The sequence below is a fragment of the Erithacus rubecula genome (genome assembly GCF_903797595.1).
Source record: "Erithacus rubecula genome assembly, chromosome: Z".
Lineage (NCBI taxonomy): Eukaryota > Metazoa > Chordata > Aves > Passeriformes > Muscicapidae > Erithacus > Erithacus rubecula.
The window spans coordinates 13,805,223-13,818,121 of NC_136661.1; the positions used below are offsets into that span (position 1 = coordinate 13,805,223).

Consider the following 12,899-nt stretch of genomic DNA (forward strand, 5'->3'; position numbering starts at 1 on the left):
ATTTTCTCAAAAATGAAAGAGCCCTAAGGAGCCTGACTGTGGTACAGGGAAAGTGGCAAACTGGGGAAGTTTCCATCTCTTCTAAAAATGAGGACCAAGGCCCAGATCACCCTTCTTTCCAAAGTACAGGTTCCTGAACCCAGGAACTTCATCAAAATTTCATGTAACTTATTTTTAAAAATTCTTCCTATTCAGTTTAAAATCTGTTTTCATAAAAAAGTGAAGTATGTTTTGTTGAAGTATGACACCAAATAAAATTCTGGTGTGATTTTAGCCCATTGATATAAAAAGACACTTTTTCTGAATTCTTCTTTGATAGTTTCAGCAGCATTTAAAGAAATAGTTCCAACTTATAGAAAAATACCTTGCAACTAAAGGTTTATTGGTGATGCACTAGCCTGTATACTTGCATTCAGTTTCTAATGTTTAACAATGAAAAATTGTTAATCAGATACTTACTACACTCCAGAAACTGTTTCAGCCGCTCAAACACAGCATGTAGAAAACCCTGAAAAACAAACATGTCTTTGAAAGATGAAGCTTATTCTGCACTGTATTATGAGAACATCTGAAATCATCACAGAAGATTTCTAATCTAGAGCTAGAAATGCACTTACCATCACCTCTGCATTCCAATGAGGTTCTACAAAGCCATGGACCGTTAGTTTCCGAAGCACTGGGAAAAAATTACTTGTGTAACTATTTATTAGTTCTTGTTTCCACAAATTCCAGAACACAGTTGCAATTCCACTTTCCAAGCATTTCTTTCAACTCAATGCTTTAAAGTACATGTAGTTTTAGATTTTGGATGCCTCATCCATACCTAGCATACACCTTGTTGAAATTACTTTAAAATATGCCTTGTGTACAATAATGAAGAGAACTCCAAGAATTACTCAGTCAGGAAGAATTCTGCCAAAACTCTAAGCATTCCAGTCCCAAAAGATCCTGCAGTAGGAAAAGGGCCAAGTACAGTCAAGTAAGGCCCATAAGCCACTTGTAAATTCCCTCAGGTTTATCACTGCCAGTAACCCAGAAAAGCTGCACGTTGCATCTTCTGAAACAATTCAGGACACGTATGATCTACATTGCAAGCATTGCATACAAAAATCTCAGTTGCTCAATGCAGCCAAGTAGTCAGGATATGAATTTACTCCACTCATAAGCCTTTGAGCACCAGCCTGACACATAAGCTAACTAAGGCTAGCTTTTTACTGGACACAGGGTGAAGTTAATGAAATGAAACTTGTAGCTCAGCTTCCTCAATTACGTGCTAAAGACATGCAAGCTTAAATTACAATACATGTAAGAAAGCATCCTGCTTTGCCACCCACTTTCCAAACTCTTGGACATTGACTTCTTACAACGTGCACAGTGCAATGCACAGCTTCACACATACTGAGAAACAAGACTACTCTCTTTCCCTCCTGCATGAGCAATCCTCTTTCTGCACAGGCAGCATAAATCAAGAATACAGTTATTCCCAATGGGCATGGTTTTGTTAGAGAATGGGAACTATTCACCAAAGAAGTTCTACACATTCCCTGGGAACAAAGTTTTTTCATTCCTTACACTTAACATCAATCTATATTATTTACCTTTCAATGACAACAAGGTCCTTTCTAGTGAATTTGCAGCTGCAGCCTCATCCCCTGTGCAAATCTGCTGCAGGAATGTATCTGTATGATGATTCCACAAGGAACAGGTAAAGCTATAAATGCTTGATGTAAGCTGAAAAAGGAAGATCATGAATATATTTTGTTTCCTGAATTCTGCTATGCCATAATATATCACTAAATTTTAAAGGCTGGTTTAGACAATTAAAATATTTAATCTAGCTTCTTGTGGGTATCACTGGCCACAATGTAAACAATGTTTAATTCTCTTCTTTGTTGTAATGAGTTGAACTAATAAAAAATATTTTCCAGAAAAATACCTTGCCTTCATTTGAGGATGTTATAATAGACTTACTGGTTTCCCCAACTACTTGGGGGGACTACTATACCTCTCACCTTAAAGAAAACTATTTAGGGTTCCTTCTTTACCTGATTTTCAGTAAATACAGCTGCTGGTGTATAATACAGTAAAACTCTCCAAAATATTACCATTTTTTCTCATCACCTCTTCCTCCACAAAGACAACATTTTACAGTTAAATTAATGTCTGAATCAGCTTACTTGGGATACACTTAGCAGTTACAGGTACAATAGTATTGAACAATGCTTACTCCACAACTAGCTTTACTTTGTAGATCTAGCTGCAAACACTGACTTTTTCCATCAAAATTTTTAAAACACAGAATAACAAATAGTTTCTCATCAGATAGAACTGAACAAATCTGAAACTTAATTCACATTACAGTTCACACACAATGCTTAACTAATAAAGATATATGAATTACAAACAGAATATAAAGGTTTTCTCACTCAGTTGTGATAGCACTTAACAGCTTCATAATTGCAGATTTCCGTATTAGTCTGCTACAGCTTGCATAAATGGAGTCCAAAGCACATGACCTGTTTATTCGGTTGCTTTGACTAAGGTTAGTAAAGATCCTATTGACAAGCCAACTTTCAATGCCTCAGACTCCTGATGGTTAAAATTTCATCTTATTGATTACATAGACAGAAATTTCTACATAGATAAATAGGTAAATCTCCATAAACAGTCTTCATTTTCAGTGTTCACTCTTTCCTTTAAAATGAAGAAATAAACTAAAATTTCAAAAATTCAAGAGTAACACGTTTGGAAAAACTGTTAACTCAACTCACTAAATTCAGTTAACTGCTCTACATCATCGCCCAACTCCAAATGGGTTTGGAGATGCAGGGCCTGCAGCCAAAGTTACATCTGTGTTCTTATCGGTGGATTTTTACACCTGAATGACATGAGATCTGGCATTTTAACTAACCTGAAGAGATGGCCTGGAAAAACCTCAAACACATTTCTGCTGACGATAAAAAACTAAAATATGGCAGTGTAGAAGTTTAAACCCTAGTATTTCTTGATGACTATATTGACGTAAGAATTCAGAACACACTTCCAAAAACACTCTGTAAATTCCTACAAAAGTAAGATTATGTACATCATAAGGTTGATATACAGACACTATGTTCTGCAGATGAAGCTCTGCTTCTTTACACAAATTAAGACATGTTCAAGCTGTATGCAAAATTAATACACGTCTCAAACATCTTACACAGAAACTGGCTTCCAGTTATTCCACAGTACACAGATACCCACAACATAAGAGCATTTCTGTTCCAAAGGCAGACATTTAAGTCCACAGACATACTATTAATGCCAGCTAAACTCAGAAAGAAGCAAGCATGTGCAGTACAAAGCCTCCATGCTCTACAATGCTGCATCACATTACTTACATCATAGAAAAGCTTCCTGTCTGCAGCAAGCCGTTTGGATGCCAGGGTCTTTGTAACATGGTAAAACGTAAGCAGCGCCCTGTGTTGTTGAAGATCATCCTGCACCTTCACAGATTCTACAAGAGTGGGTATAAGTTCTGGCCATTGCCTTGGGCAGTCCACTCTGGCAACTTTAGCAATCAGTACAGAGATCTGAGTTGCTATCTGAAAAAAAACAAAACAAAAAACACATAATACCATTAAGTCACAGCGCATTTAGAAAATGAATAATGATGAGATCCACAGCCAAATAAAACCTGAACCAAAAAAAGACTAGTATGGATTGCTAGATTTTTGTGTGCTTTTTCTTAAGCTGTTTTTAAGTTTGCTGAATGCAAATAAATGTGGAGAAAAAACATTTTACGTTTGTATCAACTATTTACATAAAATACTAAACTTAATACCTTGTTTAAATTTTACATGAAGACCAGTAACTATATTTATGCTAGAAATCATATAAATGAAGAAACAAATATTGGGGAGACACTTTTTACTTAGTGATCTTCTCTATCACTTTCTATGAACATACACTGCTGAACAGATATTACTCTTAATTCTGCTCTACCTGACTTTGAGGCACACTTATGTGCAAGCCTAAACCCCATCTCAGTAACTGGAACTGAGACTCTCTCTTGCTCCAGATCTTCAGAGCCACATGCCAGGGGCACCTGCACCACTCATACCACCTGCCTTGGGTTGCTGGGCCCAAATTCCACTCACACCAGTCTTGCCAGCAGCTGTAACCTGGTCCTTGTAGCACACAGGCATGATGAACAGAGTGAGATTACACAATAGGATGGGTAAGGGATTTAATCAGAACACAGGACAGGCAGTGGTAACCAGGCACAGGGTTTGTTCAGACACAGGTACAGATCACCTGTGGCTTACATAACTGGCCTTTCTTATGTCCTCTTTCTGTCTATTCCACACTTGGCTGCTGTGAAACTCTCTTCCCCTGAACATTCCTTAACATATTTTGTATGGTCCCTCAAAAACCCTACCTCAAATATCCTAAAGTTTAATATTCTTGTTTTCCCTGTTCTTATCCCACTCTAACTGAAAAGGCCCTTGACTGGATCAGTGAAGCAGACACTCCCTCCTTCAACACACTAGAACAACCACACTTCCAGCTTGGGGAAGAAGTCACCTTCTTAGGCTCCCACAAGGAATCCAAGTAATTCACAGGCCTAAGGAGGACAGAGCTATGCCCTTCTCCTTCTTTTCTGCTTCCTGACCTACTTCACCTGGAGTTTGAGAACCTCACCAAGTTTTCTACAATATTTATTCCTACAATGCTGCTTAGTGAGAAGAATTGCTTCAGGAAAATGATGTCAATATTTGCAAGGAAAAGCTTGGAATCCTATTTATTACCAGATCAAATAATTGATTATCCCCCCTGTCAATTGTCAGGGGGAGCCATAAACAATAGAAGAAGCAACCTCCCAGGAAGACTTGAGGACTGGCTTTTTTAAATGGTGAGAAAGAAGAAAAAGAATTTGCTGTCATATATTTGAATAAGTATTTTGTTCCACTGTTCCCCCCATGTGCTAAATATCTTCAGAGGGCATGGAAATTATGCTCTTAGCAAATGGTATGTTCTCTTTTTCTCCTCCACCTCCCCTGGAAGTCAATTTGTATCATCATATCCCTGTAATATGTCTATTTCTCACTTTTTTTGGTGTTGTTTTTCTTTCTATACAGGAGCCATAATTTTTTCTGCCTTCAGTGATGCAAAAAAGCACAAGCAGATAGCAACAGTGTTATGAACTATCTGTGACTGGGCAAGTGCAGTTATCAGGAACACAGGATATCAAAACTCAGACATATCAAGCAGGCTGGGAACTAAACGAAAGATTCCTCTGAAAGGACACCTTAGGACACCTTTTAGGACACTATTGGGGAATAAGGGAAAAGAAAAGGATATAGATTCTGTAAACATATTTCAATATTGCACATAATTGTTCAGGCAATTACTGCTGCCATAAAAACAAACAAAAATCTCCACATCTTAAAAATGGCATCCCAAAAATAACACAAGGACACACAAATCAAAACATGAAGCCACTTTAAAATGTCAGTTAAAAAGGTTCAAATCTCAACTGCAACTACAGGCAGAGAACTCCACAAATGTTCATCAGCAGTAGCATTTTCAACTACAAAACATGCTATGCTATCTTAGCAGACAAACTGATGAAATACTTATGAATTTATAGAAAAACTATTGATTAAAAGTTTTGTTTTAATGACAATTTAGTTAATATTACAGTTTTATAATTAATTTACCTATTTATATGAGCAAAAAAGATACAAACTACAAAACTAAATATTTGATAAACTATATGCTATCTAGTAAAAGCATAAATGACATGCCCTATGCTGTGCCTTGACATACTTTATAGTTTTTTTTTTTTTGTGTTAAAATACAGAAACAAGCAATATTTGGTCATATTGTTTACATTGAAACTATATCTGCATAACAAATCTTGAAATGCTTCATATGCATTTTAAAAGATGGCATTTGAAACGGAAAATTTTAACTCTAGTCAAAGTTGTCACAAAATTTCACAATGGGCGTCTACAAAGACTAAAACACCATAATTCTGATAAATTGCTCTAATCCTGGAATTTGCATTAATCCTGCCAAAAAATCCTGGAAAGTTAAAACTGAACTGTCTGCAGAACAGAAGTTTATTTCCAATGCCTTTTCTTTTTAATTTTTATCTTATGCCTATCATTTCTGTATTTCCTTGACAAAGTCATTTAAGGTCCAGCTCACAATATTAGAAAATACCTCCTTGCAGAATCTTACACTTATATGATGAAAATGTTAGCAGAAGCAAGATTGATCTATGTAGTATGGGCATATTCTGTGCCCCCAACATTAGCTCTGTACTCAATATAATAATAAATTCTTATTCCAATCGAAATCACAGCTTACATTTAGTCACTTCATGTAAGAAAAGACAGCATCACACTGAATCTTTATTAAGTTTATTTAAATTCACTAATGCTGTAACCAGACACGTGACAGCAATACTGCTCCAGTAGGTTTATAGAGCAGCAATCTCAACAGCTCATTCCTGCTGTGGCACTGCCACACTTCCTTGCATGGCCACACTGAGAGTTGGGTAAGAGAACAGACACAGCTGAAAAAAACCAAAAGTCCCTCAGGGAAAGCTTATTTTTGAGCTACATACATTCCCTGAACCACTTCACCAAATGGTTGAACAAACAGCAAGAGACAACAAACTGCCACTGCAACATCAAAAGAAACAAACCACAATGCTGTTTCCAACCAAAATGGATCTATAATTCAACGAATTATGATCTGCGGTAGAAGATCTCATTTAGATACCCGTCTGGAAAGCAATATGTAAACTGCAACTTTATTATAATAATTAAATACTTTGTAAAGAAAGAAACCAAGCTATCTATCAATACAAGCATTTCTTGGGAGAGTAACAAACAATCACCACTAACCTGATTCACTGGCTCATTAAAGTTGGTGATAAGTCCAGCACGCAATGTAGTTTTTTCTTCTTCAGAAAGAGCACTGCCAGGATATATTTATTAAAATATTATTTATTTTCAATTGAAAAACTACTATCAATTAATATGTAATTATAAAAAACACTATAAAAAAGAAGATTCTCTGTTCTTCCACTATCTCAAGTATCTAAGAAGAGACGGAACAGTGAAAAAAATACTTATAAGGCATTTTAGTCTTATGATTCGAGACCTGAAGTGACCTTTTTAAAGATAAATGGCAAAAGAGAATTGACAGAGTGAGATACACAGATATATAGTGAAAAAATTCAGAACTGTACAAAATACAAATGAATTGCTCATATACAATTGTTATAGAGTTATTACTGCCAGAATTGAGGATTTGAACGTGAATTTGTCTATGTATACTAATAGACAATGGCCAAAAAGTGTCCATAATAAGGTAATCACCATATCAGATAACAGCTCTTTTTGTAAAAGCAGTCTTTTCTATTAGAAATCCTTTTCTACAAGCAAGTAAGTACAGATCCCTTGAAAATTATACTTTGTGTGAAAAGTATGTCGATATGTTCTCCATAAAATGCAGGGGAAAACAGTGAGCAGGGCAAATTCTAAGCCATCAAGGTCAATTTTCATTCAAGTGCAGCATTGTGGTATCTTAGTATTTCATTTTAAGTGACCTCTATCAGTTTAAGACTTCCAGCTACTGTATGATACCACTCCTGTATTACTTCAGACTTTATAGGATTTATGCAATTTTCTCATTATTTCCAGGCAGGAAACACAACACTCTGCTTTAAAAAAATGCTTTGTTGGTATTTACAGATTATACTATCAGGGCAAAAGAAAACCAAAACCAAACCAAAAATGCCAACACATTTTCATTAACTGATAGCACCTAGAAAGCTGTAGATAGCACCATAAAAAGCCTGTAAGTTATCACCCAAGGTTGCTCAGATGGAAGTTTCACCTAACACTGCAACGACGTAGGAGCATACACACACAAACATCACATGTCAGTGAAGACTAATGGCTGGATATTAAGAAGATTAAATACACCAACACAACCACTTCCTCTTGTCTGACCTCAGGCACAGATAATAACCAGCTAGTTTTATATACTGAGATTCAAAATTATGTCTAAAGCTCCCTAAAGCATAAGTTTCACACTAATCTAGATAAATACTAAATATAAAACTCAAAATAATAAAAGAATAGAGGCAGAAATTGCCATAAGAACAAACATTTGCAAAAATATTCTAGTTTTCACTTTCTCTTTAGCCCTGAACAAAACACAAGTACTCAGCATTTCCTACCTCAGACTTAGCATTTGAAGTATATGACAAAAGGGGGACAATTCATTGGTTCACTGGTGACTCAGAACTCTACACTTAGTCTTATTTTCCAAGGTAATTGCAGCATCCAGATTTTATTTTTTAAATTAAGACACAGGCTTTAAGATTTTTTCCGCATAAAATTATATTATGCCTAAAAAGATTTTGGTTAAAATATAGAGTGATTCCTGTGACAGTAAAAGCTTTTCTGCATGTAATTATTTAATTTATTAATCTAAGGCCACAAGGTGATGTTCCAGAAAAATAAATTTTTGTGGGATTTTGAGTTTTTCTTCTATAATGTGAAAATGCAGTATATAATTTCCACACATACAGGCATCCCCAAAGTAGTTTCTAAAACCGAAAAGCTCCTATTAATGAAATTTTAAAATCTATTCTCAATTACATTTTAGATTGTAGATTGTATAAAGCCTCAGTTTCAGAGACAATAGAAAACGCCTAAAACCTAGTTTGTAAACAAAAAACCCCTCTGCTTTAATATATGACTTCATTTATTTTGTGGGCTTATAAGACCCCTGGCCTTAAACACTTTTTCATAATTGTAATTATATTAAACTGATCATATGCACAGTCTAAGAGCAGCAAGGATTCAGTTCATTACCTACTATAAATAAAAATGCTGTAATTAAGTTTTTGCCATTGCAGACAAAACAAAAGAAAGAAAAATAAATAGATTCATGAGGATGAACACTTCAAACACACAAGCTCTGATAAGCAAAACTGGAAAACAGTAATGAAAAGAAAAATAAAAATCTAAGAAGTCAGTGCCAACGCAATCGCCACACAGCACTGTGTGACAGTCAGTCCCTAAGGGTTTGCTGACCGTGGGTGGAAGAATTCAGTGTTTAAATAACACGAGAGTGACATCTGCAGGAGAACAGGGGCGCCTCAGCCCCCGAGGGAGACACAGACTGCCACCACTGCCCTCAGCCTCCCCCAGTGCCTTGCAAGAAAGGCAATTCCACAATTCCATCCATGAAAGTCATAGGCAGGCCAGAAATTAGGAAGAATGTGCCTCACTCAGCCAGTTATTTCCCTTCAGCATTGAACTATGTGTGCCCAAAAATTAAAACAATTTCATCTATGCATGGATTTCTAAGTATTATCTTCTATCCTGTAGTCCTTTGCAAGCTGCAAGTTCAACACTATTTTGATCTTTCTCTGTGTGTTTGTGGTATGGAGAAATATACATCCAAACACTTAAAAAATTCTTTCCAAGCTTTTTTTAAAAAAAGTCTGATATTCCAGATTTGGATTTCTGGCTTATGAGGAGTCATCACACAAGTAAAAACAAATATTTTAAAAGTATTGTTAAAGTTGCTAACAAGGTACTCAAATAAGAGAACAAAGTCCACAAGAAACGGGACGCAAAAGTAATTGTCTGTAAAATCAAAAACGTTCAACTCTTTAATTCAAGAGAAACACTTTTGAATAAAATAAAAACAAATATAAAATCATCCTTTGAGACCAGCTTTTCAAGAGACTGACAACAAATTACAAAAGAAAGTCACATCTAACAAATTTAGAAAAACCAGTTGGACATAGGCTACAGATTTAGTACTCATTACTCCACTGAATCCTTAGCAGCAGCCAACAATTTAAAAAATTTATTTTATGCTTTAATTGCATTAAATTAGTGGCAGAAAAATTGGAAGTAGGGAAAAATAGTGTTGCACTGGAAATTTAACATAGATTTAGCCAACGGAATCTTCAGTAGCCAAGAAAAAATTATTTTTAAAATTACATTTAATTTAAAACTACAGAAAAACTACACTGAAAGATTTTTACTTAAATTTTACCTCAAACAATAAAATTCTGGTGTTTAGTTCTGCAAGAAATAAACTATGCTTTTACCAGAAATGCTACTGGTATCAAAAAATAAAAAATTGAAATGATGTTTGACTTTTTCCAACAGCTCCTGCTAATTACCAGTATTGTAAGCAGAATCCCGTTAACCAGAAATGTCAAAGATATATACCATCTTTCATGAAAAAGATGGTATTTTCCTTTCACATAAAAAATAATCCAAATGCTTGCAGGTAATTTGAAATTATATACTTATTCACACTGAGAAATACTCCAGTGCTCTATGCAATAATGAAGGAATACTACACTACTTAAAACGTGCTGTGGATACAAAAATTTCTAATTTTTCCCTCTTTTGATAGATCTTCAGAAAAGCTTACAATGCAAGGCAAACTACATTGAACTATCTCAAACAATGAACAATGACAATCATCCTTTGTATCATAACAGTAACTTAGATTTGTGATCCAGAAAAACTGTACCTAGAATTCCATCTAATACCCTACATCTGACAGTGACAGTTCCACCTATTACCAGCATTTAACAGAGACTGAACACCTGCAAGTCTTTGTAAGTTCTGGAATTGAAACTCTTTGTGGAATCACACCCGTTTATAGAAGAAAAATAAGCACTTCACATAAAAGACAGGGAAGTATATAATTCCACTGGTTATATATATATATAAAAAACGGCATTTTTTGTAATTTATAAGTAAATTACATTGTACTCATGAAAAGTGCTTATATTTCTCATCTGCTTTGGAGACCTCTTTGTCATGCATTATCAGAACCCATATATCAGAACAACAAAAAATGAAGACCAGAACTTCTCAGTATGGTAATTACTGCCTCTTTCCCATATACACATTCAATATGAATCACCTTAAATAAAATGTCTCTCTCACTCTCCAACAGACTGACTACCTTTTGCTTCTGATACTATCAGTAAATCCAGGTCTTGCTGTTGTAACCCTTACTGCATCACTTCAAAACCTATTATCTGTGAAATAGCCTTCTAACTCAGTTCTCAAAAGTAAATAATGAACAGAGTCATAGGAGCAATATAAAGATAAAATGTTTTATCAACAAGTCCAGAAGTTTGAAGCATGTTGTCAGTTTCAGCATAAATTCTAAAGCAACTTCTATGAACTAAGGATCTACTGTTTTTCCAGTCAGGCATTCATAACAAAACCAACTTTTAGACAGTTAAGTGGAAGAAAGGAAAACTTACTGTGGTGCAACCCGTCTCCAGTAGCGATCAATTCCATTTTTAAAGTACAGCACAGCTAACCATCTTACATTCACATCCAGGCTATGATTTGTAAAGATATTCTATTTACAAAAGAAAAAAAAAAAGTTAAAAACTGCTCAAGACACCACAAGCAAGACAGAAGTTGTATCAACACATTCCCTCGTGTATGTAGGAATGCACACACTTCCATGATGTGTGTACATAAACAAAAAGCCTTAGTCATTATTTGACAGAAAATTGAAAACACTGAACTAAGCATAAATTTTTAGAGATTTAAAAAAAAATGGTTTTCAGTAGCCCAAATCTGGATTTATTGACAAAAAACAACATATATTGCAAATGTATTGCTAAACTTGTCTGGCAGAGAAGGAAATAAAAAGGTAAAAATTACTAGAATCAGACAATGTTTACATTCTTTAATAACACAGATCTCAGAAGTTTGTACCACTGCAGAATACAGGATAATTCCTTATTCTAGTCAGAATCCAGTCTTCAGGTTATTTATTTGTTATGTTCTCATATGTCAAGAACCATCCCCTCTACCAATACTGTTTGTAAAACATTGTAGGCCTGCAATTCTCAAATTCAACTATGCTTATTCTAGGAAATTAGTTTCTACCAGTAAATACAGATACATGCATACATATGTATCTATCTACATATGCTTATATAAATCTGTATGTACATACAGACAAACACAGAGGAGTTATTTTGTGCTGTAATGCTGTAAAGTTAACCAAACGAGAGAAATTAAAATAAAGGTATGCTACTGAATCTCAACACGGGTACTGCTCTGAACAGCAGCTCTCCTGTTTTCTACTGCATCAGATGGATCCTTCTCAAGGGGTGAGACATCATTACTCCCTCCTTTAGACAGCAAGCTGTGAGATCAGTGTTCTTGCTATACATTGCACTGCAAAAAGAGAGCACCACTTCTATTCATTGCTTTTAGAAGTCCTGTATGAAGGGACCAAAAATGCAGGGTCAAAAGCATCTTTTGAGCACCATACCTGCAGACATATAAACAAATCCTTCAAATGACTCAGGACTGTAGAAACCCGGGACCTCATTTTCACCACGAATTCAAAACCTAACTTTCTCTCAAAATCTATTTCTATTAATAGCAGCATCTTTCTAGAGGTAATGGCTAACCAAAAAAAAAAAAAAAAAAACAAAAAACCCTAACGCACTCCAATCACTAGAAAGTAAACAGACTTACATGCCAACAATTATATTGACCTCAAAACTAGCAAACTATAGAAAAATATCAGAAAACTGGTAACCCACCAATAAATACAACATGACATGAAAATGACCCACATTTAATATGCCCTCCTTCCCCAAAGCTCATTTAGGAGCACAGACTAATCTCTAAAGGACTTCACCTTTCCCAAATACAACTTAAGCATATTAAAATACAAACAGGTAACTTCAAACACCACTTTCACATCATAAGAAAACATTTCAAAACAAATGAAACATGGAAAACCCAAACTACTCATACTGCAACTTTCATTGATCTCACAAACAACTATTCCTCTCCTTGCTAAAATATTTAGCA

The 12,899-nt window shown here is 35.2% G+C and overlaps 1 protein-coding gene across 2 annotated transcripts in view; it reads right to left on the reverse strand.

Annotated features, from left to right (window-relative positions):
• IPO11 (importin 11) overlaps nt 1–12,899 on the reverse strand; it is a 79,749-nt gene that overhangs the window by 56,936 nt on the left and 9,914 nt on the right. For both annotated transcript variants that reach the window (XM_079330136.1, XM_079330135.1), the window contains 6 exons: nt 11,318–11,418; nt 6,900–6,972; nt 3,381–3,584; nt 1,599–1,731; nt 618–676; nt 460–508 (listed from right to left, as the gene is read on the reverse strand). In XM_079330136.1, the coding sequence (XP_079186262.1) occupies nt 460–508; nt 618–676; nt 1,599–1,731; nt 3,381–3,584; nt 6,900–6,972; nt 11,318–11,418 (619 nt within the window). The remainder of the gene's footprint in view (nt 1–459; nt 509–617; nt 677–1,598; nt 1,732–3,380; nt 3,585–6,899; nt 6,973–11,317; nt 11,419–12,899) is intronic.